This window comes from Cyprinodon tularosa, unplaced genomic scaffold (assembly GCF_016077235.1).
Source record: "Cyprinodon tularosa strain WSP-4 unplaced genomic scaffold, ASM1607723v1 ctg1981, whole genome shotgun sequence".
NCBI classification, from domain to species: domain Eukaryota; kingdom Metazoa; phylum Chordata; class Actinopteri; order Cyprinodontiformes; family Cyprinodontidae; genus Cyprinodon; species Cyprinodon tularosa.
Genome location: NW_024038726.1, coordinates 1 through 14903, shown reverse-complemented (window position 1 = coordinate 14903; position 14903 = coordinate 1). Strand labels below are relative to the sequence as shown.

The 14903-nt window shown below is 43.0% G+C and overlaps 1 protein-coding gene and 1 long non-coding RNA gene across 2 annotated transcripts; one reads left to right on the top strand and one right to left on the bottom strand.

The window, feature by feature from the left end:
* Nucleotides 1-592: 592 nt before the first annotated feature.
* Nucleotides 593-5937, bottom strand: LOC119782858 (the record flags this gene model as incomplete). Its single annotated transcript, XM_038284032.1, has 3 exons — nucleotides 5913-5937; nucleotides 2288-2614; nucleotides 593-958 (listed from the first exon to the last, which is right to left on the bottom strand). Coding segments are annotated over exons 1-3 (718 nt in total), but the record flags the coding sequence as incomplete, so codon positions are not given.
* An 847-nt stretch (nucleotides 5938-6784) lies between these two features.
* On the top strand, nucleotides 6785-11725 carry LOC119782857. The gene is made up of 2 exons (XR_005280719.1): nucleotides 6785-6970; nucleotides 11534-11725. It is a non-coding gene; the product is annotated as an uncharacterized LOC119782857 (long non-coding RNA).
* Nucleotides 11726-14903: the final 3178 nt, after the last annotated feature.

The window sequence follows — 14903 nt, the reverse complement described above, 5'->3', positions numbered from 1 at the left end:
CAATATACTGCAGCATCAACAGCAATATACTGCAGCATCAACAGCAATATACTGCAGCATCTACAGCAATATACTGCAGCATCAACAGCAATATACTGCAGCATCAACAGCAATATACTGCAGCATCAGCAGCAATATACTGCAGCATCAGCAGCAATATACTGCAGCATCAACAGCAATATACTGCAGCATCAGCAGCAATATACTGCAGCATCAGCAGCAATATACTCCAGCATCAGCAGCAATATAATGCGGCATCAACAGCAATATACTGCAGCATCAGCATCAATATACTGCAGCATCAACAGCAATATAATGCGGCATCAACAGCAATATACTGCAGCATCAGCATCAATATACTGCATTATCAGCAGCAATATACTGCAGCATCAACAGCAATATGCTGCAGCATCAACAGCAATATACTGCAGCATCAGCAGCAATATACTGCAGCATCAACAGCAATATACTGCAGCATCAACAGCAATATACTGCAGCATCAACAGCAATATACTGCAGCATCAACAGCAATATACTGCTGCATCTACCCGTTTGTTTATGTTGTTAAATGAAATTATATTAAGACTCTGACCTTTGATTGTTAGCTTAACTTCTTTCATCATCATTAATTCTCCTTTGCTGCTGTAGACTCTGCAGGTGAAGATCCCATGATGTTTAATTAATAGGCCTCCGCTGCTGAAACGCTTTAAGCCAACTTCACAGGGATAACTCAGAGTCAGACTGAGGTCTCCAGTTCTCAGCAGGTCTTCATTCATCCTGGTTCTGTTTCTGAAGGCCTGGTCCTGTTCTTCAGGACGATCAGAACCGTTATCAAACACATGGACCTTCCAGTTTGAGGAGTTCTTCCACTCCACTCTAACGTCTCCAGGCAGGTTCTCTGTGGTTGTGAAGGGCAGCAGGACAGACTCCACCCCTGACTCCACCTCCACCTGTTGGACTGAGAGGACAACAGAGGACAGGATGAGTTGGACAGACGGCAGCAGCTCTGAGGACAACAGAGGACAGGATGACTTGGACAGACGGCAGCAGCTCTGAGGAAAACAGAGGACAGGATGACTTGGACAGACAGCAGGAGCTCTGAGGACAACAGGAGACAGGATGAGTTGGACAGACGGCAGCACCTTTGAGGACAAAAGAGGACAGGATGAGTTGGACAGACGGCAGCAGCTCTGAGGACAACAGAGGACAGGATGAGTTGGACAGACGGCAGGAGCTCTGAGGACAACAGGAGACAGGATGAGTTGGACAGACGGCAGCAGCTCTGAGGACAACAGAGGACAGGATGACTTGGACAGACGGCAGCAGCTCTGAGGAAAACAGAGGACAGGATGAGTTGGACAGACGGCAGCAGCGCTGAGGACAACAGAGGACAGGATGAGTTGGACAAACGGCAGCAGCTCTGAGGACAACAGAGGACAGGATGAGTTGGACAAACGGCAGCAGCTCTGAGGACAACAGAGGACAGGATGAGTTGGACAGACGGCAGCAGCTCTGAGGACAACAGAGGACAGGATGAGTTGGACAAACGGCAGCAGCTCTGAGGACAACAGAGGACAGGATGAGTTGGACAGACGGCAGCAGCTCTGAGGACAGCAGAGGACAGGATGAGTTGGACAAACGGCAGCAGCTCTGGGGACAACAGAGGACAGGATGAGTTGGACAGACGGCAGCAGCTCCGAGGACAACAGAGGACAGGATGAGTTGGACAGACGGCAGCAGCTCCAAGGACAACAGAGGACAGGATGAGTTGGACAGACGGCAGCAGCTCTGAGGACAGCAGAGGACAGGATGAGTTGGACAAACGGCAGCAGCTCTGGGGACAACAGAGGACAGGATGACTTGGACAGACGGCAGCAGCTCTGAGGACAACAGAGGACAGGATGAGTTGGACAGACGGCAGCAGGACATTTTCTCTGACTGAGGTTCTGGTTCTGAAATGCTTCTCTTCTGACCCATCTACTGGTTCTGATCCAGTTTATCCAGCAGTAGAACTGGTTCCACCAAAGCTTCCATTGATCAGAGGAGAAGTTCTGGAAACTGGTCCCAGTCTGGACCGGACCTCTGCCTCCTGCTCTGGTTCCTCATCTTCACTCATTCTAATGTTGGTTCTGGTCCAGTTCTGCCCTCAGTCCATCACAGTAACTGGGACTCTGAACCTCACACACACTCATTGACCTTTGACCTTCTAATGAGCCTCTGATCACTATTGATCACAACTGATCAGCTGATTGGATCAAAAACAACAAGATCAGATTAAACTGCTGACCTTTGACCTTTAGCTGAACTTGTTTCACCATCAGGACGTCTCCTTTGCTGCTGTAGACGCTGCAGGTGTAGAACCCACTGTCTCCACCTGTGGGGAACCTCAGAGTCAGACTGAGGTCTCCAGTTCTCAGCAGGTCTTCATTCATCCTGGTTCTGGTTCTGTAGAGCTGGTCCTGTTCTTCAGGACGATCAGAACCGTTATCAAACACATGGACCGTCCTGTCTGATCTCTTCCACTCCACTCTAACATCTCCAGGCAGGTTCTCTTTGGTTATGCAGGGCAGCAGGACAGACTCCACCCCTGACTCCACCTCCACCTGTTGTTGGACTGAGAGGACAACAGAGGACAGGATGAGTTGGAGGTTTGGACCTGTTCACTTCCTGTTTGGATTAACTGAGTGTGCAGCTGTTCAGAGGAACTCCATCTGAAGTTATTTTCTCTGTGATATCTCTGTATCTAAGTAAGGGGCGACAGTGGCGTTGGATGTAGGAGTTTGCCCTGTAATCGAAGGGTTGACGGTTCAAGCCCCGACTCCGACTTTCATTGTCGTTGTGTCCTTGGGCAAGACACTTCACCTGCATTGTCTACTGATGGTGGTCAGAGGGCCCGGTGGCGCCAGTGTACGGCAGCCTCGCTTCTGTCAGTGAGCCCCAGGGCAGCTGTGGCTACAATGTAGCTTGCCACCATCAGTGTGTGAGTGTGTGTGTGAATGGGGGAATGAATGTAGTGTAAAGCGCTTTGGTCAGGTCTCCTAACTTGAATAAAGGCGCTATATAAGTACATGCCATTTACCATTTACCATTTAACTCTAACTGACTACTTTAAAACATAGCACCTTCTGCTGCACTTTTCTACTGAGCACTTGTCAGTTTCACACGGTTTTATTTCTGATAGCAAGGAGTAGCTAGCCTAGGCTAGCGCTAGCTTAGCATTGCTATGGCTTCTCTCTCTCCCTCCCTTGACTCTTTTCCAACTCTTCCTTCTTCCTCTCCTCTCTCCTGCTCTCTGTGTCAGATGTTCAGTTATTCCTCTGCCTCCTTTAGTGATAATGGGATGTGTAATAAGTGTAGTATTTTAGTAGCTTTGGAGGCGAGGGTGTCAGAGTTAGAATCCAGGCTTCAGGCTGTTGAACATCCAGGAGTTAAAGTAGGCCCCCCACGTAGCTGTCCTCCAAAAGTGCCTGAGCAGCCAGGCGATTGGGTAACTGTACGCAGAAAGCGTAGTCGTGGATCTCTGCCCACTGGTCACCACCAACCCGTTCACGTTTCTAACCGGTTTTCCCCACTCAGTGACACACCCACTGAGAAGCCCACTCTGGTGATTGACAGCTCCATAGTCAGAAACGTGGCATTAGAGACACCAGGGACCATAGTCAAATGTTTGCCGGGGGCCAGAACGGGCGACATCAAATCCTACCTGAAACTACTGGCTAAGGATAAGGTTAAATACAGTAAGACTGTTATTCACGCTGGTGGTAATGACACCCGGTTACGCCGATCGGAGGTCACTAAAATTAGTGTTGCTTCGGTGTGTAAGTTTGCCAAAAAAATGTGGGACTCCGTAATTTTCTCTGGTCCCCTCCCTGATCTGATCTGACCAGTGATGACATGTTTAGCCGCATGTCGTCATTCAACCGCTGGTTGTCTAGGTGGTGTCCTGAAAACAACGTGGGCTACATTAATAATTGGCAATCCTTTTGGGGAAAGCCTGGTCTGATTCGGAGAGACGGCATCCATCCCACTTTGGATGGTGCAGCTCTTCTTTCTAGGAATCTGGCCACATTTATTAGTCCTCCAAAACCCTGACCACCCAGGGTGCAGACCAGGAAGCAGAGTTGTAGTTTAACACACATCTCTGCAGCTTCTCTACTGTTACCCACTCTTTACTCCATCCAGACAGTGTCTTACCAACGACCAAAATCTAATAAATTAGCAAAGATTCCCAAAGGAGTAAATCATGATAATCTAATTAAAATAAAGTTAAAACAGTTAAATTTAGTTTATTAAATATTAGATATCTCTCTTTAAAAACCCTGGGAATCAATATGACATAGCTAGCTGATAGCCCAACAGATTTACAGTAACAAGCAGACCATTATGACTGTTGCCATATAATTCCTCTTGGTACTGAAAATGATTTAGGGAGTAAAATTTTATACAACAGACACAAAGATGGAAAGGGAGGTGAGAAAGAAAAAACAAAGCAATAAAAATAGACAAAAACCTAGGAAAATGTAAAAACATTGTGGTTAATTGTGCTAGCATTCCAGGAACATGTCTAGACATTTTCAACAAAAAAACTGAAAGCCTGTTTAGTCAATGAAACAAGACCCATACAGTGAGCGGTGACTTTAATTTTGATCTTCTGAATCCCCAGAAAAATGTTAAAACAACAGATATTATTAATACCATGTTTAAAAAGAATATTCTTGCTCTTTTCCCAAAGGAGTAAATCATGATAATCTAATTAAAATTAAAATAACTCCAATTGGGGAAAAAGTTAAAACAATTAAATGCGGTCTGTTTAACATAAGATCGCTTTCCTCTAAAAGTCTACTAGTTAATGACTTGATTTGTGATAATCACATTGACTTGTGTTGCCTTACAGAAACCTGGCTGCAGCAAGAGGATTATGTGAGCATAAATGAGGCAACTCCTTCAAGCTATTTAAATTTTCACATCCCCAGAAGTTCTGGGCGAGGAGGAGGAGTAGCAACAATCTTCCAGTCTGACTTACTGATTACTCCCAAAACAATTAATACCTACAACTCTTTTGAACATTTAACCCTTAATTTCCCTGATCCAAATTTCAAGGCAAGAAAACCTCTTCTTTTTGTAACTTTGTATCGTCCACCAGGTCCTTACTCTGAATTTTTAGATGAGTTTTCAGAGTTCCTTTCTGATTTGGTATTAAATACTGACAGGGTCATCATAGTGGGAGATTTTAACATCCATGCTGACATTGAAGGCGATAGCTTAAGAGCAGCCTTTAATGCTATCTTAGACACTATTGGCTTTGTTCAAAATGTGAATAGTCCCACACATTCTCATCTTCATACTTTGGATCTTGTGCTGACATACGGCATAGAATGTGAAGAAATAACAGTATTTCCTCACAACCCTGTCCTCTCTGACCACTTTCTAATAACCTTCAGGATTACTTTAACAGAGTTCTCCTCCCCCAAAAGAAGGTTCAATTTTAGTAGATCTTTATCAGATAGAGCAGTTATAAATTTTAAAGAATCTGCTTCACTTTCTCTCTCCTCTGTGTCGCTGAGCAGTGCTGCAGAGTACAAAAGCATAGCTTATTCCCCTTCACAGGTTGATAATTTTGTTGATGGGGTTGCTAGTTCTCTGCGTATTGCCTTAGACAACGCAGCTCCTTTGAAAATGAAAACCGTTAAAAATAGAAAGCTTGCTACTTGGTTTAATGCAGAGCTGCGTACTTTGAAGCAAAATGCTAGGAAACTGGAGAGAAAATATCGCTCCACAGGCCTGCGGGAGTCCTTCCTAGTCTGGAAAAATGGTTTACTGCTGTATAAGAGGACCCTTTGTAAAGCAAGAGCAGCATACTTCTCCTCATTAATAGAGGAGAATAAGAATAATCCTAGATTTCTTTTTAATACAGTTGACAAACTCATCCAGAGCCATAGCTCTGTTGAACCGTCCATTCCACCTGCTCTTAGCAGCAATGATTTTATGGGATTCTTTATAAATAAGATTGATCTTATTAAAATAAGATCATAAGCACTCCTCTATCCGCGATTGTACCTGAGGTAGTCATGGAATCTGAACCGGGTTGAACAGTTGAACTCAGAGTTGGCAAAATTATTGTCTTCATCTAAGCCTTCAACTTGGATGTTAGATCCAGTTCCAAGCAGGTTATTTAAGGAGGTATTCCCTTTGATCTCCTCCTCCATTTTAGATTTGATTAATCTATCTCTGTTACAGGGATATGTACCTAAAGCTTTTAAAGTTGCTGGAATTAAAATTCTGCTTAAGAAACCGTCTGTTAGGTTTTATTATTTATACATCATGTGCATTGTTATTTTGTTAGTCAGATTAGACAGAGCAGAAGGCCTTCCTTCACATTGTGGATGTCGCACATGCCTTCGTGTCTTTAAGAATACACAGGATATGGGCACATCTTGGAGCCGGTCTGATGGGAGAGCTGCTGTATCTGTAACCCTGAAGCATACTGTAGAAGCAAGCTGCATGGAGTTCAAGACATGGATGGCGTGTCAGTTTCTGATACGGACAGCTAAGCATCCACATGATGCAACACATAGACTCAGAAGGTATAAGAAGCAGGAGATGACGTTGTTCGGGGCTCAAACTTTGCCGGACGCTTGCGGACGTGATTTTTGAGACCACAGCTGTGCAGCTCTAAGCATTTTTCTCTGTCCTGTAACGACCTGATCTGGAATAAACTCTGTTACTTTTTATTCCTGTTTTTATAGTCCTTTTTTATATGGTTTTACCCAGTTTGAGTTAAGAGTAGTAAATAACTTGCTCCCAGGAAAAGAACCGATGAGGAGGCCCCCGGGGCGCTACAGCCTTCCTTCCAAGGGGACAAATCCTCCTCACTTTAACAAATTGGTGTTTCCGCCCGTGACCTGGAAGCAGGACAACAGAGCCACCGACGGAAAAAGCTCCACAGCCTGCGGCCGAAACAACTGATAAGGTGAGGAGATTCCTTATTACAAAATATCTCCAGTGTTTTTACTGTTAAAACACTTTGGCTGTGTTGTGATTTTCTGAAGTGAGCTGAAGCTTTTTATGCAAAAGAGGACAGAGAAATTGCTCAGAGTGGGCTTTTTCTCTTTCCTTCTCTTCTCTTATAAAAGGAAAGAGAGAGACGATAAAATGGAACCCCATAAAACATATTAGGCCGAATCCCGAATTAGGCAACTTGTTTGTCTAATTCCAGAGTTGGTGGAGTGAACTAGGCGGAACTATATATATAAATCTTTTTTCTTTTCTCTAAATTTCTTTTCATTTTTTTTCTTTCCTTTTTTTCTTTTCACTGACGGACGTATTTCTTTGACGGACGCGCTTCCTTAGCAGAAAAGCGGCTCACTGAAGTTTATAGGTAAAAAGTTTAAAGCCCAGAGGGATCTCACGTAAGACGTCGAGGTCTAATTTTATACACGGTGTGAACGGAAGGTGTGAATAATTGATGCATGTGGACTAGAAAATTGAATCCAGAAATACCTCGTTAGCACCAGAAGGAAGAAACAAAACTTTTGGATCTGATTAGACAAACCAAGTTCAATTTTAGTAACTATGTTTCTGACAAGGATTCTGAACAGGAACAGGTGGAGCAAAACGGGGCTCAGGGAGGTGAGCAGGCACTCGACACTTCAGAGGGTAAGAAAAACCTCCCATGAATACATCTAATATTGCAGAAACAGAGCCTATTATGGACCCCAGTCCACACCAAGGTGTCAGAGAAATCTTTCGTAAGGCTGGTGATGTTTCCATCAAACCCATGTGTGCAGATGCCTGTTATAGAGTTGTGAGAAGGTCAGATAAATTGTGAAATAAGGCCTATAGAGGAAGATTTGAGACAAGAGGTACGACTGGAGTTTCAGATGCAAGATTTAATAAAGGAGGCGGTAAATAAGGCATTTCAGCGAGTGTCAACAATGTATAGAATAAGCACAGCACATGAAGGGCACAGTCTAGGGGCAGCTGACAGTCTGAGAGGGAGAGATGAGCAGAGGAAGCCACATACGGATAGCAATGAGGAAGATATGATACAAATGGAAAGGAGAAGATTAGAATTGCAACTACAACTGCAGGAGATGGATCAACAGCTGGCAGAAAAACAGATGCAGTTAAATAAAGTAACGGACAGAAAAGGGGTGTTTAAACATGTGGAACAGTTTTGCTATGGGGGACAGGAGGGAGCTACAGACATGGGACAACCGCACACAGAGGATCAGTGCCTTTTGATGATAAATGACAGGATTGATAGAGCTGTGGAACTAGTCAAGGATGCCATAAGAATAACACAGAACAAGCTTGCCTACTCACAGCCGCTTGACCCCGCTGGAAGCAAATATAACCTGAGTAAGGAGAATAATAGAAGTGACAGGGAGATGGTAGTCCAGATGCCATTAGTTCAGACATATAACGATGCAGGTAGAGTACAGACGGTCAGCTACAACCCCCTAACTTCTACTGATAGTGCCTCATTTAGATACAAACTTCCAGATCCTACAAAAGCAGCCCCAGTGTCGGACCAATTTTGGGCAGCCCTAAGAGCTACCTACCCAAATGAAACAGACTGTATTCTTATAAAGGAACGGGAAAAAGAAAATAAAGCAAAAAAATCACAGAATAAAAATACCCAGACAAATATGACTAACCCTGAATGTGTGACTCTTGCCAGCATGCACGCGGAGGAGGACTACCAGATGTACCAATACGCACAGGCAGCAGCGTTTGCTGGGGGACGTGGCAGAGAGAGGTAGCCTGGGTGCCAGTCCGAACTTAGTCCCGCCCACAACGTTTGAGGTGGGGAAGTTCGGTCTGGCTCTGCTCCATAGTAGCGCGAGTATTATCGCCCACTGTCAGGCGATCCAATCAAATTGTCAGGGCGGGCTTTATACGATGATGGACAGATGATCAAGAGTAACGTTATCAACCACGTGACCAAAGCGCGCTTGGGTGACAACAATAATGGCTGCCGCTGGAGAGTTTGGGTGAGTAGATTCTGCTATTAGGTCTGTTCTAGAAGATATCGACAGCAAATTAATTTTAAAAGAGGAACAGAGAAACGCGATCAAGTCTCATCTTCTTATTCTAGGCGTGCAACTGCACGCTTTGATTTTTGTGGACAACAACTATGCGTCGCTTAACATACGTCACGCACTCCGTTGCTCTTATTGGTTGTAGGTCTATCCAATTGAGTGCAGAGGCATTTCGTTCAAAACACGCCCCATAATCACAGCTCTATGGAGCAGCATCAGACTCATTCTGACTAGAATTGAGTCGGACTACGTCAGGCTAAGAGAGAGGGGCAGAGGATAAGATCAAAACGACAGGTATATCACTTGCTGGGTCTGCGGACGAATGAGACATAGAGCAAAGTGGTGTCAAAACGGTTATCCTACACACCGTTTGCAGCCCCAGAGGAGTGAACTGAGAGAGGGACAGAGATGCCAGTGCCGCAAGCCGCCCCACCCCCAGCAATACTAGGGAGGCCGGGATCCCACTAGTTGTGTAGTTATGGAGGTAGTTGTTTTTAGAAATTTCCAGCAGCAGTGATAGATATTTTGATTGACGGCAGTAACTGTTCTTTTATGGTTGATACGGGGGCCAGATACAGCACCCTGAATCTTTATGTGCCCACCTCCCAAAAATCTACACAGGTAATGGGATTTTCAGAAGGAAAAAAAAACAACACATACCACTTTTTCAGAGCCCCTTAGAGGTGTTCTCCTATTTGAAAATTCAAACATGTCATTTTTGGGGGACGCTTAGAATTAAAAATCATTGGGTGTGAAAACTTATTTTGTCTAACGTGAGCAAATAAATCTTAGGTTTCCATAAATGTGCACATCTAGTTTAACAAGGATCCTAAAATGAGGCTGAAAAGCACTGGTGCAGAGGTCTTAAGACCGGACTGGTGAAAAGATTATGACTTTTTGTTTAAATTGGGAAAAAATCCTCTAAGAAGATAAATCTAAATTGATACTGATGGATTAAACAAACTTTATGTGGCCAATGTCTGTCTGTCTGTCCTAAATGTGGAACGCATGTGAGGTAGAATGTGTGTGGTCAAGTTGGGAATGATTAAGAATATTTTATGATGTGACATTAACATGATTAACATGATTTGCATTTTTACAGGATTGAGAAGGAGCACTGGGGGCATAACAGAAGGGTAATCGTATCAAACATGTTGCTCAGGGGCCCCACCTATGAGAGGCCCTGACAAGACCAGAGCAGGTTGCTGTTGTAAGGTGTGAGGTAATTTTTGGGTGTGGAGTGCAGCTGAGATACTGTAGATTAATAGATTATAGATTAGAAAAAAAATAAAATAAAATTTTAATATATAATTATGGGAGTGGGTGTTTTTACTTTTTGGGAAACTAAAATCTCAGACAGGGGCATCTCTAATCATTACTAACACTTTTCACTGTTCATCTGGGCATGACTTTCTTTGCATGACGTGTTAAATTCTGCTAACTTTACAAATTTTTGTGAATGAAGTGATTAACTATTGACTAATTGATGAACTGTTTGATTGCTTTTTCCTGGTAACAAACCAGAGGGGTCATTTACTTTTTCCCTGCTTGTAGAGAGTGACAGTGCGGCTGTCAGGGAGCAGGCATGATTATTCAGAGGCCCATTTAAGGAGGATCAGGAGATCATTTTGCTTAAATATGTTCTTTTTTCTTTTTCAGGCTGTGTTTGTAACAATCCTTAAATGTTAACATTTTTTCTTCCAGGACAGGCTGACAAAAGTCTCATCCTTCATTGTGTTTTGTTTAAGATGTGCATTAACCCTTATTTTCCCAACAGCTGCAGAAGTTCTGGCATGTGAAATGGACAACTTGGCTGAGAGTGACTAGAGCAAGAGAGAGAGAGGGGTTCAGATAGTTGAAAAATTTTTGATAGAAGGATTTGAATAGATTCGGACTGACTGGACTGACTTGGTTAGTAACTGGACTGACTTGGTTAGTAACTGGACTGGATCGGAACCATGGATTAGGACATTAGAGAGATGGTGTAAGAACGCAGCATGCCAGAGACAGGGTGTAGAGATTGTGAGCTGCATGTTTTGTTCCCGGCTGAAGGCCATTCTGGTGAGCTCTGAGTTTGTTTTAATTCCTCTCTGGTTCTGATATGACCTATGAGGTAGAGATGGATGTGGTGGTTTGAAGCTCACAGACTTTTGTTGGGGTGGAATTGCGCCCCCATTAAGAGCAGTCATGCTGACAGAGGCATTAAATGAATGACATGATGAACCAACAACTATCTGGAGGAGTCAGAGGCACCACTGGGGTTTTTGTTGTCTTACATGTTTGTCGTTGTTTGGGTCTGTATGTTTGTTTGTTTGTTTTTTCTGTTTGTTTACTAACATCTTAGCCTTTATGAAAAAAAAAAAAAAGACGTGGCACGCATGTTAATTTTGTTTGAATAGTTTTGACTACACTACGGATGGAAATGTTTCAAAATGAACAATGGATCTTTGTTTGGAGAGACATTGGACACTTTCTTTCTTGAGTCACAGGATGGATTAACCTACAAGGGGCACAGAGACTAACTTTGCTCCTAAACTACAGAAGGAGGGATGGTTTGCAGCTGCTGAGATGCGAACATTAAGGAAATGACTGGATGCCCACTGCTTTGGACGAGAAAAGAACACTGGCAGTGATGGGTTGATGGAAGGTCATGGGATCATCGGACAAGACGGATGAAAAAAGATAAGTGAACTGACACACCAGATTTCTTATTCACAATGAAAAATTATGGGCAACTTATTTTAAACCGGTTTATTAATATAGATCTATGAATAATATATTAGCTTTACGAGGATCAACAGGTAGATGTAAAATGTTTCCAAACAACAAGGCAGTAGTTGAGGATTTTTATTATTATTTTAATTTTTTTTTTTTTGTATTTTTTTTAAATAAAAATATCAGTAGCGATGGCAACAACATAAAGTATAAATTATAGGAGTATTTTTATCGACAGGTTTTAAATGGTCTGCTAAATTTTCTCTATATCATCAGGGGGTGGGGTATTCTTAAATAGAGGAATAAAAAGGAGGATTTAGAGATGTTTTACTATGTGATAAATTAAACTGGGGTTTAGAAAAATAGTTTGGTCAGTTGTTAATTAGCAGAGTATTTAAGGGACCACAAGTTGAAACTTTAACATTTGGTAATGGTAAAGTAGCAACACTAAAATGCAATTTAGGAAAAATTTTAACATTTTAGGACCAAATGTTTAAAATAAATGATGATTTCTTTCAATAAAAGTAATAACGATGAAGACTTAATGGGTTAATGAGCTTATGGCGATTCAATATCAGGCCCAGGAACTAAAACTTCACCATTTATTTTTTATTTTATTTTGATTTTGTTTTATTTATTTTGATTAATATTATTTGTTTTTTGTTTTTTACTGCGAGCAGAGTTATAGATAGCATTTGAGGGGCTATATACAATTTGGGGGATGGGTAACCATACTTTTTATGCATGAAGCAATAAGAATACCTGACTTTACTTCACTAAAGCAATCGATACTTTAGAGGGAATGCACACTTAATAAATTACAATATCACCCCTCCTTGAACCGCCACCTTAACGTGGTGGAGGGGTTTCAGCGCCTGAGTGATCCCAGAGGCTATGTTGTCGGGGGCTAAATGCCCCTGGTAGGGTCTCCCAAGGCAAACAGGCTCTGGATGACAGGTCAGACGAAGAGCGGTTCAAAAACCCTTATGACGAGGACTACAGCGAGGCACGTGACGTCGCCCGGTACGGCGGAGCCGGGACCCCACCCTGGTGCCAGGCCTAGGGTTGGGGTTCGTCGGCGAGCGCCTGGTGGTCGGGCTCTTCCTCGCGGGACCCGGTCGGGCCCAGCCCGAAGGAGCGACGCAAGGCCATCCCCCAGTTGGCCCACCACCTGCAGGGGGAACCATGAGGGACCAGTGCATAGAGGATTGGGCGGCAGTCAGAGGCGGAGACCTCGGCGACCTGATCCGCGGGCGCTTAGACTGGCTCTGGGGACGTGGAACGTCACCTCACTGGCTGGGAAGGAGCCCGAGCTTGTGCGGGAGGTGGAGCGAAACCGGCTAGAAATAGTTGGGCTCACCTCTACGCACAGTCAGGGCTCTGGAACCCAGCTCCTTGAGAGAGGCTGGACTCTCTTCTACTTTAACACGTCTCTTGACCCAGATGACTAGGTTAATTATAGACCTATATCCAATCTTCCTTTCTTATCTAAAATTCTTGAGAAAGTAGTTGCCAAACAAGTTTGCAATCACTTCCACCATAATGAACTTTTTGAAGAGTTTCAGTCTGGCTTTAGAGCTCATCATAGCACTGAAACAGCTCTGGTGAAAGTCACTAATGATATTCTCATGGCCTCAGATAATGGACTTGTATCTGTGCTCGTCCTGTTGGATCTCAGTGCTGCATTTGATACAGTTGATCATAATATTCTTTTATTTAACATAATTATTGGTTAATAATTATACGGTGTTCAAATGACTCAATTGGAAATAATGACGATAATAGCATTATTTAATAATAATAATAACGATAACATTAATAATAATGATTACAATGATAGAGGATATAAATAACAGGATTTTATTCCTACATTAAGATGAATGGTGGAGGCTTTAAAATGATCTATTCTCAATGAATCCATAGCTCAGATATATCTGGAGGTTAAAATTGACTGAAAATTTATGGGTTTTCTTCAACAGAACATATTTTATTTGTTCTGATGAAGAAAAGGGTGGAAAGAAGATAAAACAAGAGAAAAACAGCAAAGCTAAACTAATAAGGATCCATACGTCGTTATCACTTGGTCCTATTTTCTCTCTGTTCGTATCAGTGCGCGCCGTCATTCAGACAGCTAGGGCCTACTAACCTGACAACAGCCAGATGCATGTCTCCCTCCGCCCAGCTAGGAGCTAGGCGGAGGGAGACATGCATCTGGCTGTTGTTGAGCTCGCTGTCTGAATGACGGCGCGCACTGATACGAACAGAGAGAAAATAGGACCAAGTGATAACGACGTGTGACTTTTTCCACTACAACGTTTTTGGAATGCAAAAATATCGCTCTTTTGAACACATAATGTTTTGGGAAGAGAAACGTTTTATTTCGCTGGGTCTAGCAAACCTGCCGGACTACTTTCGGCTTGACCAAAACTGGACGAGAACTCTGCTCCCAGGACGCTGCCAGGGGTAAGTCAGTGTGATTGCATGACACTGGTGATGGGGATGCCATACAGATTCATGTCAAAAATACCGAACTATCCCTTTAAGGCTTTATATGTGAGAAGGAGGATTTTAAATTCTATTCTGGATTTAACAGGAAGCCAATGAAGAGAAGCCAGGATAGGAGAGATATGATCTCTCTTTTTCATTTTCATCAGAACTCTGGCTGCAGCATTTTGGATCAGCTGAAGGCTTTTAACTACAGTTTGTGGACTTCCTGATAGTAAAGAATTACAATAGTCCAGCCTTGAAGTAACAAATGCATGGACTAGTTTCTCAGCATCACCCCTGGACAGGAGATTGCTCATTTCTGCAATATTCCTCAGATGAAAGAAGGAAATTCTAGAAACCTCTTTGATCTGGGATTTAAATGACAGGTCCTGATCAAAAATAACACCAAGATTTTTTACTTTATTATCTGAAATCAGTTTAATCCCATCCAAATGAAGTGACTGGCTAATCAGTTTCTTTTTCAGAGACTCTGGTCCAAAGACTATAACTTCTGTTTTGTCTGCATTCAGAAGCAGAAAGTTAAGAGTCATCCAGGTTTTTATGTCTTCAGACATGCCTGTAATCTATGTAATGGGTTAGCTTCATCTGGATTATAGACAGATATAGCTGGGTATCATCAGCATAACAGTGGAAATT